The 18,951-nt window shown below is 37.5% G+C and overlaps 1 protein-coding gene across 22 annotated transcripts in view; it reads right to left on the reverse strand.

The window, feature by feature from the left end:
- DLG2 (discs large MAGUK scaffold protein 2) overlaps window positions 1-18,951 on the reverse strand; it is a 2,335,250-nt gene that overhangs the window by 1,114,091 nt on the left and 1,202,208 nt on the right. For 12 of the 22 annotated variants that reach the window (XM_086384611.1, XM_086384620.1, XM_086384616.1 and 9 more), the window contains one exon: window positions 3,227-3,268. The exons of the other annotated variants lie outside the window; for them this stretch is intronic. In XM_086384611.1, the coding sequence (XP_086240737.1) occupies window positions 3,227-3,268 (42 nt within the window). The remainder of the gene's footprint in view (window positions 1-3,226; window positions 3,269-18,951) is intronic. 22 annotated transcript variants of the gene reach the window in all.

Raw genomic sequence — 18,951 nt, forward strand, 5'->3', positions numbered from 1 at the left:
GGTAGTCTTTTAATCACTATAAAATAATGATTCTAAAAACTTTTTCCCATGATTTATTAATAGTGCAAATAAACATATACAAGAGCTGAAATTAACTGACAGAGTGATGACTGTGCTTTTAAACATGCACATAAATCTAATTTTCTAGAAAGAAGAAACATATTACCCAGTATCTCTAATGTTCTACTTGTCTAGAAACTGAGGAATGACCCAATGTTAACTGGCTAATACAGCCATTCTTCTTGCACAGGCTATAAAGTCATGAGTAATCACTTTTACACACTTAGGGCAAAATATTTATTCCATTTAGAGGGATGCCAGTTTGGTTCCATAGAAATAAGAAAATAATTATGAATGTCTTAACTATGTAATACTTTTTTAGTTTTTCTTTTCTTTAACACTAAAGTGGAAAGGACTACATCATCACCCACTAGAGATTAGAAATGCAAAAATTCAATGACGTTTCTCTGTGTTGACTTTAGCTGAGTAGGACTGTAGTGGCCTGCTTAACAACCAGCCCCGATTTTTGTAGAAACAGTCATAGAATCTACAAAGAGTTCAGCAGGCCCATCCAGAAAAATCACACACCTGGTGTTATGGCTACAAGGAAAGAAGAGTGTACCAAATCCTAGAAATATAAGGGCTAACTCTGGGAACTGTCAGACACACAAATGGGTGCTAAGTCACTTCAGTCATGTCTAACTCTTTGCGATCCCCATGGCAAGCCTACTAGGCTTCTCTGTCCATGGGATTCTCCAGGCAATAATACTGGAGTGCATTGCCATGCTCTCCTCCAGGATATCTTCCCCACCCAGCGAAAGAACCTGCGTCTTTCTGCATCTCTCAGGTCTTCTGTAACTGCAGGCAGGTTCTTGACCACTAGCACCATCTGGGAAGCCCAAGTATTTGTTACAGAGTTTCCTAATTTACTTTCATTGATTACAAAGTAACCTTCAGAAAGAGAGATGGAACATCAGAAGAAGGAAAGACCAAAGATCTCTGAGCCAGCTCACTTGCCTTAAAGACAAAAACCTAGGTCTCAGAGAGGTTCGTATCTTGTCCAAGGTCACACCCAGGAGCCAAGCCAGGTCACAGACTTTGCTCTCTAGCTCCCAGTCTAACATTCTTTTCTCTGTTCCTTGGACAGAGTTGTACTTCTACAATATTCCTCACTGGATGTGTCCTCTGAGAATACAGTTGCTCAGAATAAGGATAGCTCAAGAACAGAACCACATTTTACTTATTGGTGGGTTCCTGGTACCTGACATAACGCATGCTACATAATAGCCATTCAGTTAAGGCTCGGATAAATGTAGGAATGAGCCTCTGTAGCCGTAGAGAAATCAGTGCGGATGACTGAAAGACACTGGGAAGACAGTCAGCAGATTCAGATGCTACGTCTGATTCTGCAACTGTCAAGGGGTCAGGGTACAGTCCATTCTCCTCAGAAATTTCAGAGATGTTTGAAGAGGAGGAGGAAGGATAAAAGAGTAAGTGGCGATAAGAGCTTGAGCTCAATTTATTCTGAATGACATTAAAAATAGATATGGATTATTAGTACTATATCAGAAAATGTCTTCTCCCAAAATAGATAAATGGATACATAAGATGTGGTATATAGATATAGATATATATTATGTATATGCATATATATACACACACAGTGGAATACTCAGCCATTAAAAAATTGAATTTTTGCCATTTGGGAGAAATAGGTGAATGGGATTAAGAGGTACAATTCTCCAGTTATAAAATAAATAAGCCATGGGAATGTAATATATACCATAAACAATACGGTCGGTACTATTTTAATAAATTTGTATGAGGACAGATGGTTACTAGAGTTACCACATGATCATTTCATAATGTGTGTAAATGTCAAATCACTATGAAATATACCTGAAACCAACATAATATTGTACACCAGTAAAAAATTTGGTAAAATTTTTTTGAATATATATTTCAATAAAAACCTCAAGATGATGGTATAGCAAAGGGACTTGGTGTCACAAGAAGGACTAAAAAAAACACACCTCATTTACGGAATCTACTGGATTTATGATCACTGCCCAAATTCAGAGAACATCCCAGGTGGAATGTTCTTGGCTGTTGGAATGCCCCTATGCGTAGAATATAACAGTGAAGTCAATCCAAATAGGACATCATCACACATCTGATCCATTCTCATTACCATGGACCCACAGCAGGATATGCTGCCTGCTTTGGTAACTCAGAGTTCTTTTGTACAACGAACTGTGATTACTTCATAAAGGTCAATTCTCCCAAATCCCTGGAAACCATGGCACACCAACCCACCAAAATCACAGAAGCAATTAAAAGTGTTTAACCGGGAAGGTTGCCAGGACCAGATGGCTTCTGCCAGTGGGTTTTTGTTTTTGTTTTAAACTGCACAACACTAGGGAAACAGCATTTTTTTTTGCCTCATATGTATTTTCTAGTGGTTTTTTCATATTTATAAAACAATGCACTCATCATAGGCATTCTCATTACATGGACATTAGAATGTGGGTCATAAGAGACAATGATAGATTCTTCCCCCTGCCCCCATCATGTCCACTGTGTTTCAAATCAGCTCAAAGTTTGCTGTATATAGTCTACTATTATGAATGCCTACAAAATCCTACTTCTGTGAAGTAAAAGGTTCTTCAAGAGCTTTTTGGAATTAGACTATAGGATAATCTATATACTAAGAAAGGGGTCAGACAACCTTTAACAAAACGGTCACTTTGTGCTACAAAAATGCTCTGCACCCCTAATTTTGTAGTTTACAATTGCCAAACATGACCACTTACTATCTATAAGATCATTATTAATATATCATATTTATTTAACTGAGATAAGGATTCAGCTTAGAAACTTATTTAAATCATACAAACATAGGGTGGCCATGGATCAAATCCTGGATCTGATGTTTCCTATTTTTTTTTTTCTTTTTTCAGCAAATTGACCTTGGGAAAACCATTATCTTCTGACCTTTGGAGATTATCATTATCTATAATTAAAACAGTATGATATTTGCACATTTAAAGTACAAAAAAAAAAAAGGTTGAGAAAAAGACCCAAATATATATATATAATAGATATATATATAATTTGGTGTGTGATAAAGTGGCATCTCAAATCAGTGAGAAAAAAATAAATTTATAATAAATAATACTGAGACAACTGAGTAGTCACTTGGAAAAAGATAAAATTAGATCAGTACCTCACATCGTACACTAGAATAAACTCCAAATGGATCAGAGAGCTGGATGTAAAAAAGAAAAAAAAAAAAGAAAACATGATTAATTCATTAAAACATAAGATAGGAGAAAGCTTTTGTAAACATGACTCAAAAATCCATGAGCAATAACATATATATATATATATATATGTGTGCATGCATGCTAGGTCACTTCAGTCATGTCAAACTCTTTGCAGCTCCAAGACTGCCAGGCTCCTCTGTGCATGGAATTCTCCAGGCAAGAATACTGGAGTGGGTTGCCATGCCCTTCTCCAGGTGATCTTTCCAACCCAGGGGTCGAACCAGCATCTCTTATGTCCCCTGTATTGGCAGGCAGGTTCTTTACCACTAGAGTGACCTGGGGAAGCCCACATATATGAGTATATATATGAGCAATAAAACCACATATATGTATATATTTATGTTTTTCAAAATATGAATAACAAACTATAAAAATATACTTGCAACTTAGATAATAGGCACAAAGATATAATACTTTAACACAGAGAAAGCCTCTAGAAATCTGGAAGGAAAATACCAAAGGCTCAATAGAACAGTGGGCAGCCTGAACCCAAAAAGAAAAATAAATGTTTTCAAACATACAAAAAGATCCATAATATCACTTACAAGAGAAGTAAAATTCTACTAAGATACTCTTTCCTACTATTTGATTGACAAAAATGTGAAAGCTTTTTAACAATGTAGTTGCCAAGAAGAAACAAGGATTCTCCTACATTGCTAGTGAGCATGCAAAGCATTAAACTTGTATGATAGTGCATTTGACAATACCTAACAAAATTACACATGTGTTTTCCTTCTAATCCAGAAATCTCATTTCTAGGAACCTACTCTATGATCATACCTCTATAAATTCCAAAGAGCATATCTACAAGGCTATTTGTGACAACACTGTCTATAATAGCAAAAGACTAAAGAATTTCAAATAATCAACAGAGAATTTATTGAATAAGCCATGGTCATCTACCCAAAAAGGTGCTATGTGGTTATAAAAAAAAAGATGAAGAAGATCTCTACAGAGAGTTATAGAATGATTTAAATATATTTAATAAGTAAATGGCAACCCACTCTAGTATTCTTGCCTGGAGAATCCCATGAACAGAGGAGCCTGGGGGGCTACAGTCCATGGGGTCACAAAGAGTCAGACACGACTGAGCGACTTCACTCACTCAATAAGTGAAATAGCAAGCAAGATGTTTATCTTTCTCATTAGGAAGGAAGAAATTAATAAGCACACACATACACATGCATCTTACTACTCCTGTGGTAAGAAATGCCAAATGGTAAACAAACAATAATAATAATTGGTAACAGTGTAAGCCCATCAGTGAAAATCGTTTTGTCTAGGATAGACTATTTTAGTTTTAAACTGGCTTTATTATACATATACATATGTTGTTTTTAACGTACAAAGATTTAGATATTCTTAAAAGCTTTTAAAGAATCACTTTAGTGTGTGACTATTTTACTTGCTCTCTGATAAAATAAAATTAACTTTCAATCAATACCTTAGTATTTCAAAAGTTATGAATTGCAATTATTTTAAGTGATTCATTTCCTTCTCAAAAGTGTCCCGCTTGGACAATGAATTATATATGACTACGCCTACAGGGGACTGGGAGAAACGGATAAAAAAAATGAAAGCAATACCTCTCTGCTGTATCTTTTACCACAGCTATTACTTTTAAATCCTGTGTATATACAAATAAACTTTAAGAGAAACAAAACAATAAATTCTAACAATGCAAACTAAAACAGCCTAGTCTGTCTATCAGATTACTAGTTTAATCTCAAAGAAAAAAATAGTTATTTCAAGTGACTTTTAAATACAGTTCATTTTATTTTGAGTGCCTTCTATGGAAAAAAGTGAACTGCAAAAAGCCCTGCATTTTATTCAGTAGTTTGTTTACTTGTATTGTTAGGGCTGTAATTTTGATGCTGTTTGGTCTATCAGGGAGAATAAAACAAACAAACAAAAGTATCATTAAAAAAATGAGCATCTTAGTGTAAGAGAAAGGAATTACAAAGTCAAGGAGTTTTAACAAAATGCTATGTAATGTTAGATTTGAATTGGAAATACTGCTAGCTACTTATAACATTTATATATATATGCTGCTGCTGCTAAGTCGCTTCAGTCATGTCCGACTCTGTGCGACCCCATAGAAGGTAGCCCACCAGGCTCCTCTGTCCCTGGGATTCTCCAGGTAAGAATAGGATTCTCCAGGCAAGAATGCTGGAGTGGGTTGCCATTTCCTTCTCTCATATATATTTATATATATATATATATATTTTTTTTTTTTCACTGTTTACTAAAAGGACCTAAGAAACAGTAACACACTCGTGGTCAGGAGCATAACTAACACCAAGATCTTGGTTTCTAACTATCATTTTCTACTAAATGGAATCAGAATACCTTGGAGAGATGACTAATTTTATATTGGGGCAGGAAAAGTTCCAGAACATGAAAGCCATTTTGAAGGGGTCCTTCTTGACCAAATTTGGACATCAAAGAGAATACTGCTAGTTTTTTTTTTTTTTAATTGAAAGAGAACATTTGCCATCCTTAAAGCTGATTTTTTATATTAACTTCCTGTTCTTAGGGAAATGTATTAAGTCATCCTGCATTCACATAACTAACATCTTAAGACAATGAAGAAAAACATCTTATAGAAAAATGCCCTGTAGAAGAAATAACAGAATTAGAGCAAGTGAGCTGCAGGGACCAATGTAGCAAAATGCCAACAAATGATGAGCAAGGTAAAGGTGTATAATGGAGTGTGTTTACTGCTCTTTCAACTTTTCTCTAGGCTTTTAATTATTCAAGATAAAAATGGGGGGAGAGTTCAGTGTCATGGGGAATCTTTGAGAGGTTTAGATTACAACATAGTAAAAATATAAGATTCAAATATAATTCATGAACCACGATTGGATCTTGGTTTGGTAAAAACCAAAATACTATAAACAGTTGAGGAGGACAGTTGAGGAACTTGCATATGAACTGGGTATTAATAATACTGGAAAGTAATCATTAATTGTTTATTGCCTGGTAATGCTGTCATGGTTATGTAGGAGATAAATATTGAAGCCTTTCTGTATGCAAGTTACCTTCAAATGGTTCTGTGAAAATAATTACAGCTGTTTACATAGATCAGGGAAGATAAATTAATAGATTGATAATTTCATAAGTAGATAATACACATTTGGTATATTGCTAACAATTGTTGAATACCAAAACTATCAATGTTCATTATATTATTCTTTCAATATTGTAGTAATTTTTTAAATTTGTCTGATAAAATGTTGAAAAAAATTAAAATCAAAGACAATATTGGGGGGCTTAACAGCATTACATATGAATAAAGTATATAATTTGTATACATAGTTGCGCCATCTTAAGATTCAGTTCAGTTGCTCAGTTGTGTCCAACTCTTTGAGACCCCATGGACTACAGCATGCCAGGCCTCCCTGTCCATCATCAACTCCCAGAGTTTACTCAAACTCATGTCTATTGCGTTGGTGAGGCCATCCGACCATCTCATCCTCTGTTTTCCCCTTCTCCTCCTGCCTTCAATCTTTCCCAACATCAGAGTTTTTCCAATGAGTCAGTTCTTCACATCAGGTGGCCAACATACTGGAGTTTCAGCTTCAGCATCAGTCCTTCCAATGAATATTCAGGACTGATTTCCTTTAGGACTGACAGGTTGGATCTCCTTGCAGTCCATGGGACTCTCAAGAGTCTTCTCCAACACCATAGTTCAAAAGCATCAATTCTTCAGCGCTCAGCTTTCTTTATAGTCCAACTCTTACATCCATACATGACTACTGGAAAAACCATAGCTCTGACTAGACAGACCTTTGTTGGTATTTCCTTTGCTGGTATCTTAAGATTCAACTTCTAAATAAATGCTGTTTTACCCTCTTCCTCTACTATCCTACATTTTATAACACAGAATGTCATTAATATGGGGAGGAAATTGGGGATGCCTTACTGGGTTGAGTGAACAACTTTGGGTTAGGGAACATGAGATTAAGAAGGCTGAATTACTATAAAATGGTCCCTTGACTTCCCTGTATTTTAATTGGATCTTGTTGGCTAGTTTCATATTTCCCAAAGGAAGAGAGAAATGTTGATTTTCCCACTTTCTGTTTTAACTCTTCCATTTAAACTCAGCCAAGTGAAGAATACGAGTAATCCTCCTTGTACACATCCCCTCCACACACCAAACTTCCCACGCACATACCCATGATGCACTAACCTAACACACCAATTAAAGACTCCAATTACTATACTCATAACTCTTACTTCCACTGCATGCAGCCAGAACTGCTGTTAGTATCTAAGATGAATACCTTGTCAACACTCTCAATTTCGCCCCATCATTGAGTCCTTGTCCTGGGATTAGATGAAGACATGTTCCAACAATTTAGCTCTTTTTTAAAGTACTGTGTTTCCCACATTTACTTACGTTAAAAACAATTTTACCAACTAAAATATTTAGAATATAAATGTAACTTAAAGTTTCCTATATTCAATCAACTCCTAGATTTTCCTTTGCTACTTCATTTTGCTTTAAAATTTTAATCCTTGCCATTTTCTGTTCCAGAACTATTATGTTTTGCTCTAGAGTAAACAGAAAGAGAGAGAGGCTAATTCATAGATTAATTCATAGATATAAGGGTTATTAAGACATTTGAATCAAGTTGTAAATTCCTAGTTCATCTTCAAGTGCCAGCTGATATGATATTTCCCTTCTAAGTCTTCTCAAACACATAGGCAAATACCAAACTAATCTATACCCCAGTAATTAGCACATCACAAGGACAAGAAAGAAAGCTGAGTGCCAAAGAATTGATACTTTTGAACTGTGGTGTTGGAGAAGACTCTTGAGAGTCTCTTGGACTGCAAGGAGATCCAACCAGTCCATCCTAAAGGAAATCAGTCCTGCATGTTCATTGGCAGGACTGATGTTGAAGCTGAAACTCCAATACTTTGGCTACCTGATGAGAAGAGCTGACTCATTGGAAAAGATCCTGATGCTGGGAAAGATTGAAGGCGGGAGGAGAAGGGGACGACAGACAATGAGACAGTTGGACGGCATCACCGACTCAGTGGACATGAGTTTGAGTAAACTCCAGGAGTTGGTGATGGACAGGGAGGCCTGGTGTGCTGCAGTTCATGGGGTTGCAAAGAATCAGACACGACTGAGTGACTGAACTGAACTGAGGACAAGGAAGGGCTCATTAAATATTTCTTGAGTGAATAATGTATCCACCCCTATGATCTTTACCATTCTACTTACTATGCTATAGCATAAATATTTCTACATACCAGTTTTCCTTCAGTGGAGCTAACATTGAATATTTTCTTCTGGGTAGAGTGAAATGATGAAGAATAGTCTTGGGAAAATAAATCTGGCAAGAGTTTTCAGGTGGAAGGGTAAATCTGAGGAATAACACATTGAAGGAGTAAGGAAGACTAGCTATAAATCATTTGTATATAAAGCCACAGAAGTTCCTTTAGACCAGATGATTGAGCCTAAGATTAGAGACAATCCATCCTTAAAACAATCCTTAAGACAATCCTATCCTTAAAACATTGGACTGATGGCACAGCAAAGCCTAGTGTCTTAAATGGATAGCTTTGGAATTAAAGTTAAAATTCAGAAACTCATTTAAAGCTTTAAAGCCTCAGCAAAAAAAAAAAAAAGGAAGATACTGTATGGGAGTTATTTCAGTGGGTGGCAATACATCTTTGTAGTGGAGATTTACATTTCATGGTTGTGGCAACTGCTTTATTTTTATTCTATATACTGTAGTGAATCAACATTGCCATCATTAAATATTTATCCAGCACTTCTGCTAAGTTGCTGCAGCAAACTGATTTTTTAATGCTTCTCCCTATCTAATTATAGACAAAATAGATAATATGAATATAAAAGGGCATGAATACTCAACAAATAATATTTATATTGAAATATGTACAGCTTCATTGAAACAGTCACCAGGGTGAGCTGCAAGAAAAGATGAAGTATACAGAAAATATGGTTTAATGAAAATAAATGCAAAGAAATATATAAATCAAAATTGATTGCAAGTGTGTGTGTGTGTGTGTGTGTGTGTGTGTGTATGTGTGTGCGTGCGCTCAGTCACTTCAGTCATGTCCAAATCTTTGCAACCCCATGGATTGTAGCCCACCAGGCTCCTCCATCCATGGGATTCTCCAGGCAAGAATACTGGAGTGCATTTCCATGTCCTCTTCCAGGGGATCTTCCCAACCGAGATCAAACCTGTGTCTCTTGAATCTCCTGCATTGCAGCTGGATTCTGAGCCAACCAGGAAGCCCCTTGGAAAACATAGTTGAGCCCAAGTACATAAATCTAAGAGTGAAATGGAAATATTGGAAAGTGGGGTGCCTGGGGATTAGTGGGGGGAAATCAAGGAGGGTTTCAAGGAAGAGGCGAGGGTAAAACAGACATTCATTTAAGGAGATTCACTTACCCTCTTATTCAACAAAATGTTTACAGGACTCTTTTCTGTCAGCCATGTTAGGTGCAAAAGATCTAGAAATAAATAAGCCATTGTTCCTATTGTCTAGGAGTTCACAGTCTAATAGAGAAGAAAGACATAAAAATAACTGCCATACAATGAAGTAAATGCTTGGGAGGAATATGGAGTTAGCAAAGACTCAAGATACTGAGATTTGTGGCTAAGTAAGAGAAAGTTTGCTGGATACAGAAAGCAAAGAACAGCGTTCTAGCAAAAGGGGCTGTGGTTCAATGCTTACACATTAGGGATTTATTTGTATAAATGGTAAGGACAATGCTCCCTGGCAGAAGCAAATACACGCACAAGTCAATACCTGCAGACAAAGTAGTAAAGAGAGTTCAGGAGAGTTTGAGTGTGTGCAGAGGGATGATGGAAAGGGCATATGAGCAATTTGGCAGAAGGGGACTGTTTATGGTATACTGATAATTCTGGGGGCTTCCCAGGTGGCACAGTGGTAAAGAATCCACTTGACAATGCAGGAGACATAGAAGATGCAAATTTGATCTCTGGATTGGGAAGATCTACTGGTGTAGGAAATGTCAACCCACTCCAATATTCTTGCCTGGAAAATTCCATGGACAGTGGAGCCTGGTGGGCTACAGTCCCTGGGGTAGCAAAGAGTCGGATAGAACTGAGCATGCAACACAACAATGATGATTCTGGACTTTATTCTCTAGGTAATGGTTAAGTGATGATTTTAAGAAGGGACAATCAGATAAACAATTCAGAAGGCATTAATACATGCAGTGTTAGGACAAAGAAGGGACATTCTTAGCACCTTCCATTTTTGTGCTTCTGGGTATGTTTAAGTGCCAGATACTCAGCTCAATAGCACTCAGAAAAATAGGTGTTGACAAGATATTTGGGGGACATTCAATCAAGGTCAGGTTGTTACAACAGGACTGTACCAGCAACTGAAAAAAATAAAAATGTATTTTTCTCAATACCTGCTAATTTCAGATATCATATTGGATTATGTATCAAATTAAACTCTTTATCATTAAGGAAATTAAGTCAAGTATCACAAAACCTTATTCCTGCCACTCAAGACTTTGCGACATGTAAAGTGCCTTGAGCAAGCCAGGGGATGATGTCCCAGACCTACAGTGACAGTACTGCCAAGGCTAGAAGGATCTAAGATTTATGCAGGCTAATCTCTTTAGTTCACAAATAGGTAGACAGATATGCAGAACTACCATATGACTATCTGAAGTTCATACAACTAGCATTATAGAATTAGAGCTTTATCTTCTGACTCCCAGTGCCAGCCCCCAGCTTTTTCTGCAACGTTGGACTGCCTCTCTTTAATGGAAGGGGCCATTCTTTAAGGACATGGCTCTGGTTAATTTCTGTCTATTAGGGTCACTCTTCAATGCCCTCTTTTTGAGGCCACTAAAGCCTGACTCACAAATAGCCTGAGTCCAACATCTTTCTATATGAAGATATAGAAAGGTAATTTCATGAAATGAACATGAAACTTCCTGAAGGAAACTTGTCCCTTCTTTTACAAGACATTGCACCTGGGGAAGGCAGATCACCCTAAAGGAGACAAAGGATGCTCTGAATAGCCTACCTGATGTCATTCACAGAAATTACACAATAAATAGCCAAGATACAGAGAAGTGACATATTACTCTTACCAGGTAATGTCAAATAAGCAGAGAAAAGTAAAGATCAGCTCTGTTGGAAGTAGTCTAAAGCCATTTTCTCCAGGGGTAATTGAAAGAGAGAGAGAGAGAAAAAAAAAAAAAAAACTAGTATATCCAGTGAGGCATGCTTTTGAAGATACTTTGCAAAACAAACTCTCTGAAAAGCAAGTTGTTTTCCTGCCTCTTTTTCATTTTGAAGAAATGGTGCTAAACACCTTAAGACTGGGTAAAAGAAGGAATCTGTTGATAATTGGAAACACAGACTTGCATGGTTTCCCAACTTGATTGCTTGTCTCACCATTCTCAATATTTATACCCTAAAAGCAATTATTAATATTTTTCCAAAGTTTGCTTAAAATGGTGATATCCCCAACTGATTCACCACTGGTGAGCTGTAGACTTCCAGATGTACTTTTGAGAGAGCTGGTAGTAGTTCATCCTCATATTTATGGCATCCTGTGACAAAGGGCAATGGGCCGGTTTCTGTGCGCTTAGTAGCGTCCGACTGAGCTAAGGCTCAACGCCTCTTCCGCTATTCTTCAGTGCCCCTCCCAATACCTTCTCTCTTAAAAACCCCTTTCTAATCCTCTACATCAAGTGGGGTCTCTTCTTGCTAACCCCCCATGAACTTTGTCTACAACCCTATTGTCTTATAGCCCTTTCTTTACCTTAGGGAGTGCTTGTGTGGGAGAGCAAGGTATCAACATGTATGTGTTCCTTCATATTGCAGTCAATAGGTAGCCCAGTTTACAGAGGTACCCAACACACAGAAGGTGTTCACCAGAGGTAATTCTTACAGCCTTTTAAAGGGATGCTACCTAATTTAATCCTCACAACAACGCTTGGATAATGATACTATAAACAATTGTAGATACTATTTATTTTACTCACACTTGGTATCAAGAGAATTTGACATGAATTTCTTTTATCCTGTGAGGTGGAATTCTCATTCTATAGATGAAACAACAGGCTCAGAGTAATCAAGTCACTTATTAAAGTTCACCTGTCCAACTGGTAGCAGATTCTAAGTACAAACCTTGGCCTTCTACTAGTTACTGCTACTACTACTACTATTACTACTATTAGTAGCAGAAGTATTTTTCTTTGTTATGTCAAATTGTCTGAGTTCAATTTCTATATCACAATCTTTCTGAAGGATGCTAAGTCACTTCAGTCGTGTCCGACTCTGTGCGACCCCATAGACGGCAGCCACCAGGCTCCCCCATCCCTGGGATTCTCCAGGCAAGAACACTGGAGTGGGTTGCCATTTCCGTCTCCAATGCATGAAAGTGAAAAGTCAAAGTGAAGTCGCTCAGTCATGTACGACTCTTCTTGACCCCATGGACTGCAGCCTACCAAGCTCCTCCATCCATGGGATTTTCCAGGCAAAAGTACTGGAGTAGGGTGCCATTGCCTTCTCCATTCTGAAGAATAGGACCATGTCTTATTTATATCTGTTGAACTCAAATGAATATCACTGATTCAAAAGGAGGTTACACCAGCTTTTTCCCTACTGAGTAAGCCTTTTTTCCCTAATCTTTCTCCCTCCTTTGTGCTAAGATACAAAACCAAAATAAAGTTAAATTCAATTTAATAGAAGTAAAGTTAAAAACAATCTAACAGCCAAGCCTTTGGTTATGGTTTAACCTTCATTTCTGATGACAAATTAAAAAGTTGACATTTGGTGTAACCGTAAGATCTGGTTGATTTGACCAAAAAATAGAAGTACGAGCCGATAGGGCATGATGAGCTATAACAAGATGTAACGAACAGGTTTTTTTTTTTTTTTTTTCCTCTCTTTCTCTTTCTTGGCTGGCATAGCCTGGCTTCTCTCCAATACAAGACTTGTGACATCATCTCCTGTCTCCTCTCCTCCCAAACCATCTTGTGGAAATGTATCTCATTAAAAAAAATTGATTACAGTATTTTTTTTCTTTTCACATTAAACTGAAATGTAACGTTCTGAAATATTTCTACTTATCTTCCGTAAGATTGAAATCAGTGAGAGTTTCTGAAGAAATAATCATTTTTCTCAGTCAAATGGAGATGATCTGGCAGCGGGGAGGGAAAAGGCACACCCACTATGAAACTGCTTGTAGCCCTGGAAGCCCTTCTATTTTGCCATGGGAACTGCTCACAGGATGTAGTATCTAAGGGAACTTATGAGGTCTTATGGCTGCTTTCTGGTAGTTGCTTGAATTTCACTCTTTGTTAATGAGTGTGCTGGACTGGCTCCTACACGTAGTAAAAGATAATTGTTTTGTGACCTGGATGTCAAAACATTGGTAGCTTAAAATCAGGCATGGTGGGAGTATTAACACCATGGATATCAGCAAATGCTACAAATCAGAGCCTTTTTAAAAAGAGCCTGTTTATAGCACATCATTGCATTTAACTCTGGTTTTAAGGACCCCTAGGGCTTCTCTTGGAGAAGGCAATGGCACCTCACTCCAGTACTGTTGCCTGGAAAATCCATGGACGGAGGAGCCTGGTAGGCTGCAGTCCATGGGGTCGCTAAGAGTCGGACACGACTGAGCGACTTCACTTTCACTTTCCACTTTCATGCATTGGAGAAGGAAATGGCAACCCACTCCAGTGTTCTTGCCTGGAGAATCCCATGGATGGAGAAGCCTGGTAGGCTGCAGTCCATGGGGTCGCACAGAGTCAGACATGACTGAAGCGACTTAGCAGCAGCATAAGGACCCCTAAGGTTTCTCTGGTGGCTTAGATGGTAAGGAATCTGCCTGCAATGCAGGACACCCGGGTTCAGTCCCTGGGTTGGGAAGATTCCCCTGGAGAAGGGAATGGGAACCTGCTCCAGTGTCGTTGCCTGGAGAATTCCATGGACAGAGGAGCCTGGAGGGGTACAGTCCACGGGGTCTCAAAGAGTCAGACACAGCTGAGTGACTAACACACACACACATAAGGACCTCTGCCACAAACAACTAGCCTGAAATTATCTTGAAATTGGAAGGCACTGGGCCACTGGACATGACTCTGCAGACGCCTCTGCACCCCAACGAAACTACCTGCACAGGCGCTGAAACTCAGCCCACCCTCGGGTCCCCAAGCTGTGTGCCTTGGCGTGGGGACGTGATCTTTCCAAGGAGGATGTATTTTTCCACTTTGCAGAGAGCTGCCTTATGAACTAGCACTGTCTCTGTTTAAATCAGATTGCATATGTTCCCACGCCGACGCTCCACAAGTCACCTCCAGTGTCACAATTGCAGATTACATCAGTCACGTCATTCTTTGTGTGCCCTTTACTTCAAATTACAAGGACTAAAATTATTGACTGGTTATTGTCACCTCAGCTCTGAGAATAGTCACTTCCTCTTTTATAGGTGGCTATACCGCAGCAGCAGCACACCGTATTCCAGAGAGGTTAAGAAAGTTGCCCAAAATTGCATAGCTAATAAAGGAGTTCAAATCCCCATATAACTGACTCTAAGACCTTCCCAAATGAATAGTATGCGGATCAAAATATGGCACATATGGAAATTATTTCTCTAGAATAAAGTTCTGAGGAACATTTTAAAACTTGTAATATAAAATAAAAACATTGCAAATGCTATAAATACATTTCACTTTTTAATACAAAGTTTTCACTTTTTCATCATTTAATGTAACTATATTATCTATGGCGTAATTCTTATCACTCCCATTTTACGGAGTAAAAAACTCTGAAATCAGAGAAGTTAAAGAATTGTCCATAAACACTGAAAAGTCTTGGCATTCAACCACACTGAACACCAGTAACAAGTAACACGTGTAAAGAGTTTTAGTTTATCGATGTTCTCATTTTAAAGAAAAACACCTTAAACGTGTGCGATATGTGATTTCTGCTGCTAAATCACTTCAGTCGTGTCTGACTCTGTGTGACCCCATAGACGGCAGCCCACCAAGCTCCCCCGTCCCTGGGATTTTCCAGGCAAGAACACTGGAATTGGGTTGCCAGTTCCTTCTCCAATGTGATTTCTGAGGCTAGGTCATAAAAAGGATACCCCGTCTGCCTGGCACTCTCCCTTGGGATGCTTGCCTTGGAACTCATCCTTTATGTTGTGAGTGAGTCCAGGCCTTATGTAGATGTTACAGGTTATATAACCACAATAAAGAAGGTGGCAGACAGCCAGCATTTATTGTCAAATGTAAGTGTTGAAACTTTGTATGGTTCCAGTCCCTGTGAGTCTCTCAGTTGAGAATCCAGATGTATGGACCAGAGACATATCATCCTTGTTGTGTACTATATGAATTTCTGGTCATAGAACCTATGAGATATTAATAAAAACCAGGAGTGACACTGGTTCAAGTCATTAAGGTTTAAGGTAATTTCTTAGGCATAGCACATAATGAATATAGTCATCATTGGGTAAAGAACAGGAAATACGAGCAGACAGACCCTAGAACCATGCCTGGAACACAGTGGGGCCCTCAACAAATGTTTGCTGAATGAAGGAAAGAAGCTCAACATAAAAATAAGGTAGGCTTCTGATTATAGGCTGGGGATGATCATAACTTTTTATGACCAATGTATTTTTTTGGTCCTTTTCTTATAAATGATGACGACTCTCCATGAAACCACTGAAAACAATATTCCTAGGATGAGAAAGCTCTGCAAATAACTCCGAGTAAGGTACTTACAAATTCTCTGGGGATTAGTGTGCAACTACATACGGCAGTTTTGTTTTATTTGTTTTATTTCACATGAAATCCTATTCAAACAACTTTCTCTAGCCCTTCAGTGGAGGAGAATTTAAAGGTGATTTAAATTACTTGTAATCTTGGGAAAATACGAGTATTGCAGAGCTCAGTCAGGGAAACCACCATAGTTCTAGATGAATCAATATATAGATGAGAGAATTTGTATTGGAGCTAAACCAAGTTTCAAACTCAGATTCTACCCCGTCTTAGCCCTGTGTTAGATTTAGTAGCATTAACGTTTAAAAGAATATGTTTCATGTCCCAGGCACCATTTGAAGTAATATACAAGTATTTACATGGTTAACACACATAGAAACTATCCTTCAATATGAACCGTGTTTTAATCCTGAGGACCCTGAGATCTAGAGAAGATAAGCAACTTCAGTCACACAGTAAGTGACAGGAACGAGATACAGATACACGCTCTGGAGTAATGTGCCATCTGTAAGTCTCCACATATGGAATAAAAGTGATTAATAAATGGCTGCTATTAATATTGTATTGCTCATTATTATAGATGTTTAAGGAGGAAGTGGTAGGAACATCACAGTGGTAAAGAATATGGCTTGGGCAAACTCGGCGAGATGGAGAGGGACAGGGAGGCCGGGTGTGCTGCAGCTCGCGGGGTCACAAAGAGTCGGACACAACTTGGTGACTGAACAACAGCAACAAAGAATGTGGACTCGGGTTCGAGTCCTGGAACCACTGACTCTGTGCCTTTGGGCAAGTTATGTCACCTCCTAGTGCCTCAGGGCTAATGTACAAATGGTATTAATAAGAAGGCGTGTTAGAGTGGTTTTATAAATGAAACCATACATGTAAGAGACTGACAATAGTGTTTGGAATATATCACACCATAAATGATTTTTTTGTCCATATTGCTCAATTATAGTTTTAAAAAATGAAATCATGGTATGCATTTTTCTTTGTCACCTGCTCTTTTTCCATATGATAGCATATCCTAATTAAAGTACATCTCTCAACATTTTCATTGGCAGTGTATAATTCTCATGTATGACTATACTACAACTCAACTCATTTCCTATTGTTAGACATCCAAGTCTTTTAAATTTTCTTGTCTAGTGTAAACAGCATTGCATACAAACACCCACATGCATGAATCTCTGCATAGTTTGCCTTAGGACCAATCCTTAAGACTGAAAATTCTATCTCAGTTGTAATATAATTTTAATAATAAAGAAGGAAACCATCCAGAGGAATTAAATGACCTATTCAAAAATCTTTCAGAACCATGTGAGTGACCTAGTTAGAACGAATACCCTCAAAACTACAATTGCATTCTTTTTCTCAATGCAAAGATTAAAAATGGACTAAGCTAGTGAAAGACCAGGCTAAATTTGAACCCAGAAATATTTGATCTCCAAACTTTACTCTTTAGCTTATAAAAGGTGACCTGTGTATGGCATCTGCTTTGCTTAATAACACAATCTGAATAACTGGCTTAGGTGCCTTGGCATATTCAGATGAAGAGTTTCAACAGACAGAGTTGTTGAATTCTTTGCATCCTGGTGAATCACTACTCTTTATTTATTATACTTCTAAGAAATAAAAAAGTCTATGCTACCTAAAAGGACAATCTTGCTGGAAAAGGTTATTTGTTTCCTTCTAAGAGAGGAAAAAGTATCTTCTTCAATAATGACTGATAATTCTAAGAACCAAATATCACTCAGTCAAATACCCATAACCACCTTTTGCTCAATAGATACATAATTGTTGTAAGAAAACAACAACATTTTAAGAAAACAACTAAACTTGAGATTGTTCTTGGGAAATAATTATTTCATTTTTGCTGTAAGTTGTTTCACCACTAACTAAACTAGATAAATGTCCTTAATTAGGATAAATTAGCAATATTTTTCTCAGGTTTGAGTCAAGAGATGCCACAGTGAGTTCTCAGATGGGGGCGTAAGATCTCTCTGTTCTAGCTTTTCTAACATAACAATTTTCTTCCCTTTATTCTACACAACTCTTGTTTATCTACAATTTAATTCAATTAAAAATCATATTTCTTTCCAATCGATCAATTCCTTTATTCCTTAAATATATGTTTTGAAGGCCTACTATGTCCTGGAAATAAAATCTGTAGATAATATAGTTTCTTCCTATGAGGAACTCCAAGTCTAACAGATGGATAATTTGTCCTTAAGGTTTTCTGAAATATAATGCTTTACAAATTCAAACTAAGCTTAAATAGGTGCTATATATTATGGTGCAGAAGCGGGACACACACAAAGGAAACACAGAGGGAACATATGCTAACCAAAGAGAGGTGGTAGAAAAATGTTTTTAATTGATGCCAGTGGTAAATTTAAACTTTGCAAATTACTTTGGAACTTCAATATAATAGAATGGAAGGCACAGTTTAAATGCATTCACATTAGTACAACTCAACACACTAAAAGTATAATCAAATGAAAGTTCTATGCCATAATGGCCATAAAAAGAAACAATTATTTATCTTAAGGGGAAACTCTATTGGCACTTAAGGGACAAAAATAGCAGTTTGCTATTATAATCTGTCCTCCTTTTTTCATTTCTCTGCGAGAATCTCAGAACTTCATTTCCCTTGTTTCTTAAATATGTAGATTTCAAAAAAGAGTTCAGACTCTTAAGAGATGTTTTGCTTATACTCTTCCCAACTTATATATTATTTCATGGACACAATGCACAGAATGAAAATGATTTTAAATGAGCCTTAATTATACTCCTTAACAACTTTATATAAATATGGAAATCTATGATTATGATTTCTTTTAAAAAATCATGAAAACC

This window comes from Bos grunniens, chromosome 29 (assembly GCF_055505025.1).
Source record: "Bos grunniens cultivar Pamir isolate PY7600 chromosome 29, Bosgru_T2T1.0, whole genome shotgun sequence".
In the NCBI taxonomy this organism is placed as follows: Eukaryota; Metazoa; Chordata; class Mammalia; order Artiodactyla; family Bovidae; genus Bos; species Bos grunniens.